The 15,561-nt window shown below is 47.6% G+C and overlaps 1 protein-coding gene across 5 annotated transcripts in view; it reads left to right on the forward strand.

Moving 5' to 3' along the window:
* LOC124622618 (SWI/SNF-related matrix-associated actin-dependent regulator of chromatin subfamily E member 1) overlaps positions 1–15,561 on the forward strand; it is a 105,607-nt gene that overhangs the window by 791 nt on the left and 89,255 nt on the right. For all 5 annotated transcript variants that reach the window (XM_047148382.1, XM_047148386.1, XM_047148384.1 and 2 more), the window contains exon 2: positions 4,774–4,849. In XM_047148382.1, the coding sequence (XP_047004338.1) occupies positions 4,786–4,849 (64 nt within the window). In that variant the 5' untranslated portion in view covers positions 4,774–4,785. The remainder of the gene's footprint in view (positions 1–4,773; positions 4,850–15,561) is intronic.

A 15,561-nucleotide genomic window follows, 5' to 3' on the forward strand; every position in this document is an offset into this window, starting at 1 on the left:
GAGCATTTGTCTAATGTGACCCTGAAGTACGGGTCAAGTGAAGTGTTCGAATCCAGTTGATATTGTTTTTGGTTGATTTTGGGAATGTTGTGGTTGTTTTATTTGATCGTTTTTGTCATTTGGTTTAGTGGCGTGTGTTTATTTTTAGTTTGTCCCCACGCAGAAACCCCCTATTTCCACCGCTTGTTCCGTTAGTTTGATTATATTTTTGGAGGAATATGTGTTTGATGGTTTTACGATCTATTTTTGTGTTTGTTGTCTTGTTTATGTAATGAGATCATAGTCTCGATTGGGAGTTATTGTGAATGGTTGTTTCCGCCATATTGGTGACGTCATTGGTCAAACCAGACGGGTGGAATCGGACGTTTCCTTTACAGTATGCCCCTGTTGTCTAGTCCCAGGATTTTGCAATGAATGTCATTATTTCCTGAATTTACTGCAGTGGCCGTCTGTGGTTTCATCTTGGATTGTAGGCCTGCTTCCAACACCGTTTAACAGTGATATTCAGCAGGCATGCTGTTGGTGAATATTTGACATGAGCATCCTTCCAATTGTGAAAAAAACTGTTGTCAGTGAGTTGGACAGTTGACCGATCACTGTTTAATAGTGACTGGAGAACCATCTCCTGTGTAAAAAGCTAGATATGAGTAGGTTGTAACAGTCCAGTATGCACGCAGTCTTTTGAATCGTTCTGCATAAATTCTGCTTTCAGACTTTCCCTACATCTAAAAAGATTTCAGCTGTTGACATTCATACATTGAAGTTCCTAGTGATATATTCAGCGTTCTTCAGTTGTCTTTATCAGCCAACCAGAAAGTTTACCAAGTAAACTTACAGGGCATTGGTTTGTAGCATTCATGAGGTTACTAGTGACCTTCAGTATAGGTATCACCTTTCTTCCATTTCACTTGTCAGGGAAGTATTAGGTTAGTTAGCAAGCTTGTATATTCGAGTTGGGCCTGGTGTTCCAGTGCTAGTGCCCATGCCTGGAAACCAAAATGAAGGGGGATCAAATCCTGCTTGTGTAATGGAAATTTTTCATTCTGCATTTCAGTTATTCTTTCTTTCACAATTGAATGAAGATCTACCAGGGAAGACAAATGGTTCAGCTTCCATGTTAAAACAGTAGATCCCTTTTTTCCAGTAGGATTACTAGAGTAGATTAGGTACACACAAGTCAGTGAAGTGGCTTCCCATTGAAAGAAGTGCACCAGTTGAGTCAAACAAAACATAATTATTATTGTTATTATTATTATTATTATTGTTATTATTGTCTTGTTCCCCCTGCCACCGAACTTCACTAATTCCACTATATCTAACTTTAACCTATCCATTTCCCATTTTAAATATTTGAACCTACCTGCCTGATTAAGGGATCTGACATTCCATGCTCCTATTTGTAGAACGCCAGTTTTCTTTCTCCTGATAACAATGTCCTCCTGAGTAGTCTCCGCCCGGAGATCACAATGGGAGACTATTTTACCTTCTGAATATTTTACGCCATCATCATTTAACCATATAGCAAAGCTGCATGCCCTCAGGAAAAATTATGGCTGTAGTTCCTCCTTGCTTTCAGCCATTCGCAGTACCAGCACAGTAAGGCCATTTTGGTTAGTGTTACAAGGCCAGATCAGTCAATCATCTAGACTGTTGCCTCTGAAACTACTAAAAAGGCTGCCGCCCCTCTTCAGGAACCACATGTTTGTCTGACCTCTCAACAGATACCCCTCTGTTGTTGTTGCTCCTACGGTACAGCTATCTGTATCACTGAGGCACGCAAGCCTCGCCACCAGTGGCAAGGCCCATGGTTCATGGAGGGGGGGGGGGGAGGGGGCAGGTCTACAATGGTTTTGGCAGGAAAAATGTTTGCTCACCCCAAAGTTGTGGTAAAGGTCTCTGCTTTACATAGTTCATCTGTTGACAGGCCTTGTGTTGTAGCATAGGGTTCCTATGTCTCTTTCGAGTAAAAGTTAGGTATTGGACACCCCCCCCCCCCCCTCTTCCTTTTTTTAAAATGTCACAGCTGTGAACATTAGGGTTTGCTACCAGCCAATTTGTTACTACTAACAGATTTTCTGCATTCACATTCATTGGCTTCATGAGGAGGGGGATAGTGTGAGCCAGGTCTTTGGACAGATGATCCAGTGGCTGCACAACAAGATGAAAGGCGTTCAGAGGGTACAACATATAAGAAGTAGGGAGTCGAGGAAAGGAGAGAAATGTGGAGATAACAAGAGTGACAGGAAAGAAAGAGGAAAAAAATATTTTTTTTGGGGGGGGGGGGGGGACTTGGAGGAGAAAGGGTGGTGGGAGAAGGCAGTAGGCAGTACATAATCTGACCAGGAAAGGAGTGTCTGGGCAGAAGCAATAAAGGAAAAGGTAAGAAGAGGCAGTAGGAAATAGGTTAGTGGAGTTCAAGCAAGGGGGAGTGCGAGAGTGCAGGATGTGCTGGAGAGAGAATTCCTATCTGTGTAGTTCAGAGAAACAAGTGCTGAAACACATTATGCATGTTGCCTGCATAGTGAAGCAGCTGGTTTGAAATCACTTGTGTTGTTGTGCATAGCATGTTCGGCAACTGGATGCTCAAGTTTGTGGATTGCCACGATTTGGTGGTGGTCATTCCTGTGAACAGTTGGTTACTTGTAGTAATTGCAAAATAGCTGATTTACAACATGGCTGCTTTCGTGCATGGCCCAGCCTTTTATAGGGTGGGAAATAGCGGTGACTGGACTGTGATAGGAAGTGGTGGGTGGGTGTATGGGACAGGACTATCACTTGTGTTTACCACAAGGGAGTAATCCATGGGGTGCAGGATTGCAATAGGAATAGGAAAGAATATTCTGATATTCTGGAGGTTGAGTGGGTGGCGGAGCACTAATTTGGGTGATGTGGGTAGGATTCTGGGTAGAATATGCCTCATTTCATGACATGATGTGAGTTAGTTGAAGTTCTTGTGAGTGGTGTGGTTGTGCTTTTCAAGTCAAGCGTGATACTGGATGATCAGAGGAATGGTGTTACGAGGCTGGTTAACAGGTTTATTGATGTCAAGAGAAGGAGATGGCACAGGTGATCTGTTTATGGATGAGGTGGATAGGATATTATCTATCAGTAAGGGATCTGGTAAGATTATCAGTATATTTCAACAACTCCTGCTTTCCACTGCAGATGCAATGTCCATGGGTGGTGAGGCTGTAAGGAAGTGACTTTTTGACATAAAATGGGTGGAGGTACTGTTGGTGATAGATGCACTTGATATTAACAGTGGATCTATAAATATGCCTCAGAATCCTCCTGCCCTAAGTCTCCACTAACCTGTTTCGTACTGCCTCACATTACCTTTTACCACCTCTATTCTCTCCACACCACTCCTTACCTGTTCAGATTCTCCCTCTCCACCTCTCCCCCCTCTGTCTCCCTTTCCCCCTCTACCCTCCTTCCCTATCCCCCTCTCCGTCCCTATCCCCCTTTCCCTCCCTACCCTCCCTCCTACCCCCTATCCCTTTCCCTCCCCTCTTCTCTCCCTCCCTACCCTCCCTCCTACCCCCTATCCCTCTCCCTCCCCCCTCTTCTCTCCCTCCCTCCCCCTCTTCTCTCCCTCCCTCCCCCTCTTCTCTCCTTCCCTCCCCTCTCTTCTCTCCTTCCCTCCCCTCTCTTCTCTCCCTCCCTCCCCCCTCTTCTCTCCCTCCCTCCCCCTCTTCTCTCCCTCCCTCCCCCTCTTCTCTCCCTCCCTCCCCCTCTTGTCACTCCCCTCCCCTCCCCCTCTTCTCTCACTCCCCTCCCCTCTTCTCTCACTCCCCTCCCCTCTTCTCTCACTCCCCTCCGCTCTTCACTCACTCCCCTCCCCTCTTCTCTCCCTGCCCTCCCCTCTTCTCTCCCTCCCCTCTTCCCTCCCCTCATCTCTCCCTCCCCTCTTCTCTTCCTGCCCTCCCCCTCTTCTCTCCGTCCCCTCCCCTCCCCCTCTTCTCTCCGTCCCCTCCCCTCCCCCTCCCCCTCTCCCTCTTCTCTCCGTCCCCTCCCCCTCCCCCTCTTCTCTCTGTCCCCTCCCCTCTTCTCTCACTCCCCTCCCCTCTTCTCTCACTCCCCTCCCCTCTTCTCTCCCTGCCCTCCCCTCCTCTCTGCCTCCCCTCCCCTCCTCTCTCCCTCCCCTCTTCCCTCCCTTCCCTCCCACCCCTCTTCCCTCCCTTCCCTCCCACCCCTCTTCCCTCCCTTTCTTCAGTTCTCTTAACTACTTTGTCTTGTTGTGCAGCCACTGAGTCATCTGTCAAAAGACCTGCCTAACACTACCCCTCAACTCTCTCCTCGCTTCATATGTCGTTCCCCACTCCCTCCCCACCTCCATCCGAAAGGCAGCTGTTTTTAGTAATTGCTAATCAACAGTTAGTCTCACCTCAGGTCTGTACATTTGGGTGGCTTGTTAGTAGTATGAGAGAATGTGTGTACATTCATTACAGAAAGAACAAGAATGCGAAAGCTACTGCAAATAATCTTTTCTGTTGCATGTACTAGGCTGGTACCTGAACTTGGTCTTTGTCTTGCCAGGCAATATTTTAACCAGCTTACCTAAACACGGCTGATCTGGCATACAGTTTTGATTATTTTGGAAGTTTCAGTTTTGTTCTTATCTGTCAAAATATTGTTTGTAATTTAACTTGTCTATGCACTTAGAACCAAAACTAGGGATGTAAAATTGGAGGTCAGTTAATATTTGCCTTTATTGTCTTTCCTTCTTGATACTTGAAGGCATTGTGTATTTATGGAATCATATTTTTGCAGTTTCAGCTTAGAATGGCTCTACCACCCAATTATAAACAAATTGCTGTTGTCTCTCCAGTCCAGTCTTCAGGGTCACGTAAGTACTGACTGTGTGTTTAATGTTATCACATTGTGAAAGTGATTTGTTTTTAATTCATGGTGATTGATACAATTAGAGGTACAATACGTAGCCTTCTTTTGAATTTCTAGACCTTTGTCATACCATAGTATCAAACTTACAAACAATTAACAGGATTTAATGTGTTTTAAGGATGAGTTTACACTCTTGTAAATGTCTTACGAAATATATTCCCGTTATTAATTCAGCAAACGTGCAACTTTAATAAAATTGGTTACTTGCTCAGTGGTTTCACTTCTTCAGGTGAATGTTCAATGTTTCATGCGTATTTGAACCCCCTGCGGCTTCGGGGGCTATAATAGGCCCTAGGTATTTCTGCCTGTCGTAAGAGGCAACTAAAAGGAGTCTCACATGTTTCGGCCTTTATGTGATGGTCCCCTGTAGGGTTTGACGTCCATTTTTCAAAATTTTCCCGAAGAGCGAGGCAATGGGGAAGGATGCCTTACATGGTGCATCTTGTCCATCGTGCGCTGAGACCTATCGCATCCTTCGTCGACGTGGGTCTGCACTTCTACTCATTCTGCAACTGTTGGGTGAGGTCACCCTCCTGGGTGCATATATTTCCATCAACTGCAGGATTGTTTTCTGTGCTTACGATGATAATGGACTTGTCTGCTTGGTTGCACCTAATATCCAGCACGGTAGCCAGTCCGTTGTGGTTGGGCCGCCATGCACCCTGTTGGTTGTAGCTCCCTGACCACACAGGGATTGCTCTGCTGCGCCGTTAACTCCCCATGTATGCTGAGGAGTAGATGCCCGTCACCTTGGGGCATCAGGACTCCCAGAAATGGCCATCCTGCCAGGAGGCCTTTGCTGCGGCTGGGTGGCACTTTTGGGGAGGGCCCCTGCTTGGAGTGGGTGGCATCAGGGCAGATGACATGCGATGAAGAGTAGTACATCATCTCTTGCTGGTGGTCGAACACCAGCAGTCTCTAAGTGTTCATGGGCTCAGTTCAACGAACAGAAGAATGGTCCCAAATTGTTCTCCTCCCTGTCCACACCATGGGAGGAACTTCAGGCTAAGGATGTCAGTGGCTCTTATTCACCCTTATACCTTGTATGTTCGAGAGCTGAAGGGGAATCTTTCATGATGATGAAGCCTCAGTTTTTTGTTGAGCATTTAGAGGACAAGTTTGGGGAGGTGGAGGGCTTGTCCAAAATGAGATCTGTGTCAGACACGGCCGTTACTCACTCGTGACAAGCTGGGGAATGTTTCTGTAACCATCACGCCCCATAAGAGCTTAAATATGGTCCAGGGTATCATATTTTACAATGACCTTATTTTGCAGTCTGACGATGAGCTGCACTCCAGTTTAGAGCGGCGAGGCGTACATTTCGTTCGGCGTGTTCACTGTTGTCCGAAGGATAATCAGATTGCCACCGGTGCCTTCATCTGGGCCTTCAAGGGAGATACATGACCCGAGAAGGTCAAGGTGATGGTCTGCTGCTGTGATGTAAAGCCTTATATCCGTCCCCCAATGCGGTGCTTTAAATGCTGAAATTTCGGCATTGTCTCTCCCCGCTGTACTTCCAGCGGCACATGTAGAGATTGTGGGCGCCCATCACATCCCAATACTCTGTGTGCCCCGCCTCCCATCAGTGTCAATTGCAGAGAGAACCATTCGCCTTGCTTGCCTGACTGCAGGATTCTCCAGAAAGAAAGGGAAATCATGGAGTAAAAGACCCTGGACAGACTGATCTACACTGAGGCTAAGAGGAAATTTGAACACCTACATCCTGTACGTACGACATTGTCTTACACTGCCGCTACAACAGTTCTAGCACCATCAGCTTCGCCAACCCCAGTCACTTCTCAGAGCCGAAAGACTACACCTGCCCCCTTGATGGTGGGGGCTCTTTCCTCCCGGTTGCTCCTGCACCACCTACTTCGGGAGCAACCCCCAACCATCAGGGATATCAGTCCCCACTTCTGCACCAGAGAAGCGTAAGTCTTCTTTGGTTCCTCTCGCTAGGAAAAGGTCCCTTGGGTCACTCCATTCCCAGGTTTCTGCTAGTGGGAAAGATGACACCCACCAGTGTCTGAAGAGCCCAAAAGCAGTTGGTCATAGGGCTTTACACTTACCCGCAGTCCCGGAGACTGAGCCAGTGAACACTGGACTCGCATTCGGGAGGACGACGGTTCAATCCCGTCTCCGGCCATCCTGATTTAGGTTTTCCGTGCTTTCCCTAAATCGCTTCAGGCAAATGCCGGGATGGTTCCTCTGAAAGGGCACGGCCGATTTCCTTCCCCATCCTTTCCTCACCCGAGCTTGCGCTCTGTCTCTAATGACCTCGTTGTCGACGGGACGTTAAACACTAATCTCCTCCTCCTCCTGAGCCAGTGAAGTCGTCCCAGCCAGGAAAACCCAAGGAGCAGCGAGAGAAATAAAAAAAGATCATCTCCAAGACCAAGGGAACTGCGGTGGCACCCACACCACCGCTACCTACAAGCTCTGCGCCTGCGGATGAGGTGGAGATTCTGGAGTCTGCTGAGGACCTAGATCTCACCGGACCCTCAGACACAATGGATATAGACTGCTCAGGCAATAAGTCTGTGGCAGCAGGTGACCCTGTGGCGTAAACTGCTTCGTTGATTGTTCCATGCCTTCCCAGTCTCACGATGATGTCATCCTCCAGTGGAATTGCAGCAGTTTTTTTCCACTGCCTGGCTGAGCTATGGCAACTGTTCAGCTTTACACCTGCTTTCTGCATTGCCCTCCAGGAATATTGGTTCCTGGCAGTGCGGACCCCTGCCCTCCGCACCTATATGGGATATTACAGGAACTGTAGCGACTATAATTGAGTGTCAGGTGGAGTTTGCGTTTATGTTCTAAACTCAGTCTGTAGTGAAACTGTGCCCCTTCAAACCCCTCTTGAAGCTGTGGCTGTCAGAATAAGGACGACACATGAAATAACTGTCTGCAATGTATATTTTCCTCCAGATGGTGCAGTGCCCCTGAACGCATTTCCTGCACTGATTGATCAACTCCCTAAACCTTTCATACTTTTGGGAGATTATAATGCTCATAACCCATTGTGGGGTGGCACCATGTTTACTAGCCGAGGCAGAGACGTCGAAACTTTACTGTCTCAGTTCGACCTCTGCCTCTTAAATACTGGGGCCGCCACACATTTCAGTGTGGCTCATGGTAGTTACTCGGCCATTTATTTATCAATTTGCAAGCCAGAACTTCTCCCATCTATCCACTGGAGAGCACATGACGACCTGTGTGGTAGTGACCACTTCCCCATCTTCCTGTCACTGCCCCGCCGTCAGGCCCATGGATACTTGCCCAAATGGGCTTCAAACCAGGTGGACTGGGGAAACTTTCACCTCTGCTGTCGCCATTGAATCTCGCCCACATGAGAACATCGATGTGATGGTTTGAGCAGGTGACTACAACAATCCTTTCTGCGGCAGAAAACGCGATCCCTCACTCTTTAGGGGTGCCCCCGGCAAAAGGCAGTCCCTTTGTGGTAGCCGGAAGTTGCTGAAGCAATTACGGAGTGTCGTCGAGCTCTACAGCGGCTTAAGCGGCACCCTTCCGTGGAGCACCTCATAGCCTTTAAACAGCTCCGTGCCTGCGTTTGTCAACTTATCAGACGACAGATGCAGTAGTGTTGGGAGAGATATGTCTCGGCCATTGTGTGCCATACGTCACCTTCCCAAGTCTGGGCAAGGGTCAAACATGTTTTCAGGTACCAGAACCCAACAGGTGTTCCCGGCGTTAACATAAATGGCGTATTATCTACCGACGCAAATGCGATTGCCGAGCACTTTGCTGAGCACCATGCTCGAGTGCCTGTGTTGGAGAATTACCCTCCGGCCTTTCGCACTCTCAAACAGCGGCTGGAAGGGAAAGTCCTCTTGTTCACTACATGCCGCAGTGAATAACGCTCCATTTACAGAGTGGGAGCTCCTCAGTGCCTTTGCTCATTGCCCCGATATTGCCTATGGACCAGATCGGATCCACAGTCAGATGATTAAACATCTCTCATCTGACTACAAGCAACATCTCCTCATCATCTTTAACTGGATCTGGTGTGAAGGTATCTCTCCATCGCAATGTCGAGAGAGCACCATGATTCCAGTGCTCAAGACAACGGTTCAATCCCGCATCCGGCCATCCTGATTTAGGTTTTCCGTGATTTCCCTAGATCATTTCAGGCAAATGCCGGGATTGTTCCTTTCAAAGGGCACGGCCGATTTCCTTCCACATCCTTTCCTAATCCGAGCTTGTGCTCCGTCTCGAATGACCTCATCAACGGGACGTTAAACACTAATCTCCTCCTCCTCCTCCTCCTCCAGTGTTCAAACCTGGTAAAAACCTGCTTGATGTGGATAGCTGTCAGCCCATCAGGCTCACCAATGTTCTTTGTAAGCTGCTTGATAGTATGATGTGTTGGCGGTTGCGTTGGGTCCTGGAGTCATGTGGACTACTGGCTCAATGTCAGGGCAGTTTCCACCAGGGTAGCTCTACCACTGATAATCTTGTGTCCCTCGAGCCTACCATCCGAATAGCCTTTTCCAGATACCAACATCTGGTTGCCGTCTTTTTCGATTTACGAAAAGTGTATGACACAACCTGGCGACATCATATCTTTGGCACATTATATGAGTGGGGTCTCAGAGTCCTGCTCCCAATTTTTATCCAAAATTTCCTGTCGCTTCGTATATTCCATACCCAAGTTGGTGCCATGGCTTCCTCACCTCCGTCAGTTTAAGCGGAAGTGCTGCCAGCACCTCAATGCCCTCCACAGCCTGAGCAACACCAACTGGGCTGCAGATCGCTCTACGCTGCTGCAGCTCTACAGAGCCCTTGTTCAATCCCGTGTTGACCATGGGAATCTGGTTTATGGTTCAGCGGCACCCTCAGTGTTGCGTTTACTCGACCCAGTGCACCACTGTGGCATTAGCCTAACGACAGGAGCTTTTAGGATGAGTCTGGTGACCAGCGTCCTTGTGGAGGCCGGAGTCCCTCCATTGCAGGTTAGGTGTGCACAAGTGCTGGCCAGTTACGTTGCACACATTCATTAGTTCTCCTGTGCATTTGAATCACTGTCTCCTTCTCTCACCCACGGCGGTTCATCTCCCGCATCAGCAGCCAAGGTCTGGGCTTCCAATTGCAGTTCGTGTCGGATCCCTTCTTTCCGAACTGGAGTCCTTGCCTTTACCACCTATACTTGAGGTCCATTCATGTACACCTATGCCGTGGCTTCGTTTGGACGTTTCACTTGGCCCTAAGGACTCAGTTAACCTCACGGCTCTCCACTGCCACTTCCTCTGGATTCTTGACATCAAGAGGTCAAGAAGTGGTTTACACTGATGACCCAATGGCTGATGCTCACGTCGGCTTCATGTATGTCCATGGAGGACATATTGAATAGCATTCCTTGCCCGCTGGCTGCAGTGTTTTCACTGCTGAGCTGGTGGCTATATCTCGTGCTCTTGAGCACATCCATTCATGCCCTGGGGAGTCGTTTCTTTTGTGTACTCACTCCTTGAGCAGCCTACAAGCTATCGACTAGTGATACCCTCTTAAGCCTTTGGTAGCGACCATCCAGGAGTCCATCTATGCCATGGAACTGTCCAGTCGTTCAGTGGTGTTTGTCTGGACCCCAGGTCACATCGGAACACCAGGCAACGAACTTGCCAACAGGCTGGCCAAACAGGCTACAAATGTGTGGCAGTCCTCCATGTGGGCCTCTCAGAGAGACTCTGTGGTTCTCTGCCACATTGGCCACACTTGGGCAACCCACGGCTACCTCCTGCGCCATGAAGACCCGCCTGAGTGTCGATGCAGTACCCTGTTGACAGTGGCCCACATTCTGGTGCGCTGTCCCACTTTGATTGCCCTGCGTCGAAATATTCTGTTACCGGACTAGCTGTTGCTAATTTTATCTGACAACGCCTCATCGGGTGAGTTAGCTTTACGTTTCATTTGTGAGGGTGGGTTTTATCATTTGATCTAAGTTTTAGCGTGTGTGTTTTGTCCCTGTGTCTTCCACCCTAGTGCTTTTGGGGTGGAGGTTTTAATGTGTTGCAGAGTAGCTGTCTTTTCCTTTTTATTCTCATGGTCAACAAGCTATTGTAATTTGTTTTGCCGTTTTAATCTCTTCTACCTGTTTCTTGCAATTCTGTGCATTTCTTCTAGTATTTCGTCCATTTAAGTGTTTGTTACCCTTCCGTCATTCTTGTGGTTTTTTTTCTTTCTCTCCGTTTTGTGTCGTCAGTCTCGCTTGTTTTATTGTCACCCTTGTGGCATTGTTTTATTCAGAACAAGGGACCGATGACCTCACAGTTTGGTCCCCCCCCCCCCCCCCCTCCTCCTCCTCCTCCTCCTCCTCCTCCTCCTCCTCCTCCTCCTCCTCCTCCTTCTTCTTGTTTTTAAAGCCAACCAACCAACTTATTTGAAATGACAAAATTAAAATACGAGTCATTACAGAGCAACATCTACACACTTCAGTTGTATGCTGCAGGAAACATTCCACTCTTGCTGTAACTAATACTTTTTGTGATGGTAAGGACATCTTGTAAAAGAGTTCAAGTGAAATAATTGCCAACTGTCAGTGGATGATTGCTTATTAATAGTGGACCATATCATACTCAAGGCAAATGCTGAAGAAAAATAAAGGAAATTTCAACTAAGTATCAAAAGATCTTCTGACAAATCAAGGCAAAGAGGTATACCCATAATTTTTGTTGGTTGTGTTGCAAGTTAAAATTGTCCATGACTTTGTAATTAAAGACAGTTATCTGTGACTTAGTAATTAAAGACATTGCAATCCAAGAACTGTATGTTAACAAAAAAAGTTGTGAGCAGTCAAATTTGAGATAGTTTCTGTGTTGGGAAGAAGATTACTCCTATCACAAAGGTGAATGTAAAATTTTTTTTGGTCATGTGACGGAATGTCATCACAGCCAAACATGTGCATTACAGCCAGATCTTGGATATGTAAAGTCTAGGTCATGCCATATGCCACCTCAGTGGTGACAAGGGCACTGGAATTTTTGTGTGCTGTAGCGTCAAGGATTTATGGCATGTACCATATTTAAGGAAAACCATCACCATTATTTATCTATTCAGGGAAACTACGTATTGATGGCACGGGGTAATCATCAACTGTAACAGACTCTAACAGAGCCAGAAATATTGAATTTAATGGTACCACCACCCTGCTTTGACCAATGAGGCCATCAGAATGGAATTAAAGTATGTACTGCAACATGACTTAGTTATTTTCATTACATTATATTTGTTGGTTTTATGAGGTAAGTTACAGATAAGTATCCCATCGCCAAGCAATATGGGGTGGAATGAGCATGTGAGAAGTGTGGTAGGGAAGGCGAATGGTCGACTTCGGTTTATTGGAAGAATTTTAGGAAAGAGTGGTTCACCTGCAAAGGAGATCGCATGTAGGATGCTGGTGTGACGTATTCTGGAGTACTGCTCGAGTGTTTGGGATCCATACCATGTCAGATTAAAGGAAGACATTGAAGCAATTCAGAGGCAGGTTGCCAGTTTGTTACTGATAGGTTCGAACAATACGTGTTACTGAGATGCTCTGGGAAATCAAATGGGAATCCCTGGAGGGAAGGCAAAGTTCTTTTTGAGAAACATCATTGGGAAAAATTAGAGAACCGACATTTGAAGCTGACTCCCAAATGTTTCTACTGTTGCCAACATACATTGCACATAAGGACCAAGAACAAGCGAAATAAGAAATTTGTTGGTGGAACAGGAAAGGACAACCAGTTAATTAATGCTACAGAGCAGCAAAATTTTCCCTCATGTACCATCATTTTCAATCATTTATTCTTTGGGGTGTTCTTGTGTGTCACACAAACAGTATATTTACTCCTGTTCCGAATAATTTTTTTTCTAATTTTGGCTGATATCACTATCAGGTTGTAGAGTTGACTATAAGTTATGTCACTGATATTAATTTATGTAATAAGAAACAACAGACTTCAGTCATCAAATAGGTTCTCTCATGCAAATCTTCTTCCAGAAATTGCTATCCCATCAATGAAATAATGTAATTGGATAGATACAGAAATCTACTAACCAAGGGGTGGCGGAGGAAAAACACACAAAGGTTAAAGAAATGTGCAAGCTTTCGAAGCAAGTGGTTCCTTCTTCTGGCAGAAGGGTTGGACAGGAAGGAAGATGGATGAAGAAAAAGCCTGGCGAGGCTTGGGAAATGGGATGGGGGGGGGGGGGGGAGTTAGTGAAAGTTGCCCATATTCCCTGGCGCGAAGTTCTGAGTGACTTTTCAAAACTCTCCCCCATTTCCTACACCTCAGAAGCCCTTTTCCTTCATCCCTCCTCCTCCTCCTTCTTCTTCTTCTTCTTCTTCTTCTTCTTCAACCCTTCTGCCAAAAGGAGCCACTGGCTCCAAAATCTTGTATGTTTTATTAACCATTGTTCCCCCTGTGGCTCCGGGGTTAGAATAGGTCCGAGGTATTCCTGCCTGTCGTAAGAGGCGACTAAAAGGAGTCCCTCCCCCTCAAGGGGGTAGTTTGTGCCTGCGTCCGGAGACGGACGGTTCAATGACTTACATTTGAAGTCATTTTGGTTTTTCGCTCATTCTGGTTTCTTCCTTCCTTTGTTTGTTTCCTTTCTTTGTCCTTCTCCCTCTCTCACTGTCTTCCTTACTTTTTATTTTGCCTTATTCTCCTTGCCTTATACACCCTATGGTCTCCACCTTGGCATTTGGGACAATCTGTCCTTTCTCTCCCTCTTTCCCTTTTTCTTCCTATTCTTCTTTCCTCCCTGTGCGTGCCTGAAGGCCGATCCACGTGTTCGCACGCCTAGCCAGTGAAAGGGTAAAGCGTAATTCCCCGCCCTGGGTATACAAGTAGGGCCCGTGCGTACCCCCTGGTAAAGGCCAGGCCCAGGGAGGGGTGATTGCCCAAGCTGACACCTTCCGACCATGCCGATTGGTCCCTCCATCCGTTTATCGGGAGGTGTGACATGAGGTGTAAATATTCACTTAAGGCGGGTGCGCCCTCCGAAAGGGTTCCCACTAGGAAGGAGCGCACCTTCGGAGACACTGGCAATCGTGGGGGATTCATCAGCAATGGATTTCTCTTCTTCTTCTCTCTCGACTTTTGCCCAAAACCAGAATCCTGACCAGCCACCAGTGACAAAAGTACTATCGCCTGCCCCAAAGTTCCTCATAGTTTCTAGATCTGAGGACGGAAAGGATTTTTCATCTGTCAACCCTTTCGTTATTCAGAAGGGCGTAGATGCCATAGCCGGAGCTGTCAGGTCTTGTACCAGGATGCGTAACGGTACCTTGTTGTTGGAAACTGAGAGCCCCTTTCAGGCACAGAAACTCCTTCGGGCCACACTCCTGTACACGTTCCCTGTCCGGGTGGAGGCTCACCGCACTTTGAATTTGTCGCGTGGTGTTGTATCTACTAGATCACTCGATGGATTGACTGAAGAGGAGTTTCAGTCTTTCCTCGCTGAGCAGGGCGTGACGGCTGTCCGTAGGGTCATGAAAAAGGTCGACAATGACCTTGTACCGACCTGGACACTTTTCTTGACTTTTGATAGTGTTCAGCTGCCGTCACGCGGCAAAGCGGGCTATGAGGTTATTTCTGTTTGCCCCTATGTCCCGACACCTACGTGCTGCTACCAGTGTCAGTGTTTTAACCACACCCGCCAGTCTTGTTCTAATGTGGCTAAATGCGTCACTTATGGCAGGGACGCCCATGAGGGTGACTGTCCACCTCCGTCTCCTCGTTGCGTGAACTGTCAGAGTGACCATGCAGCATCATCTCGCGACTGTCCCATCTACAAAGATGAACGCTGTATACAGGAAATTTGGGTCGAAGAGAAAGTGTCCACCTCGGCTGCTTGCAAGCCTTTTGCTAATAGGAAGCCCACACAGCTCCCCGCGAGGAAATACAGTACCGTCCTCGCCTCTCCTCGGCCTATCAGGGCGGTATCAACGCAGACATGCGATCTGACCTTTAGCGCTACGGTCGTCCGTTCAGCCAGTCCTAAGATCAATGTCTCCTCTTCCTCCCATCACCCCTACGACACAAGAACCTTCATTAGCTTCTCCCAAGACTTAAGACCCAGAAGTCAGATGCACAGGCCTTCAAGAAGGAACCGTCCCGTGAAGACTTCTTACGTACCCTGAACTCCCAGCCATCGACCAGTACTTCGACTAAACGACCTTCCAAGAAGGCTCATAGGAAGAAAAGTTCTCTTTCTCCGCCATGGCGCGTTTCTTCTCCTGCACCACCCAGCAGTTGCCGCCCAGGCCATCATCCATTTCGCCTGGCCGCAGCACTGGTAGCCGAACATCTGGCTGTTCACCGGCGGAGGAAGCTCCCTCTCCTGACCATCTTAACATGGCGGCAGACGATCCTATTGAAAAAATGGACGATGACTCTCCGCCTATTGATAGCGGCAGCAGTGCTTGCTCGAAGCCAGGCCCTCAGCGGCCTTCGAGGTGACCCATTCTTGCTTCTCCTTTTTCTTCTCATGATGGCACTTCTTCATTGGAATATTTGCGGCATTCGCTCCAACCGAGAGGACTTAAAGTTGCTGCTACGCTTGCATTGTCTGCTCGTAGTAGCTCTCCAGGAAATGATGCTACGCCCATGCGATCGTATTGACTTGGCACACTATACTGTGCGTTTTGACCTA

The sequence above is a fragment of the Schistocerca americana genome, chromosome 7 (assembly GCF_021461395.2).
Source record: "Schistocerca americana isolate TAMUIC-IGC-003095 chromosome 7, iqSchAmer2.1, whole genome shotgun sequence".
Taxonomy (NCBI): Eukaryota; Metazoa; Arthropoda; class Insecta; order Orthoptera; family Acrididae; genus Schistocerca; species Schistocerca americana.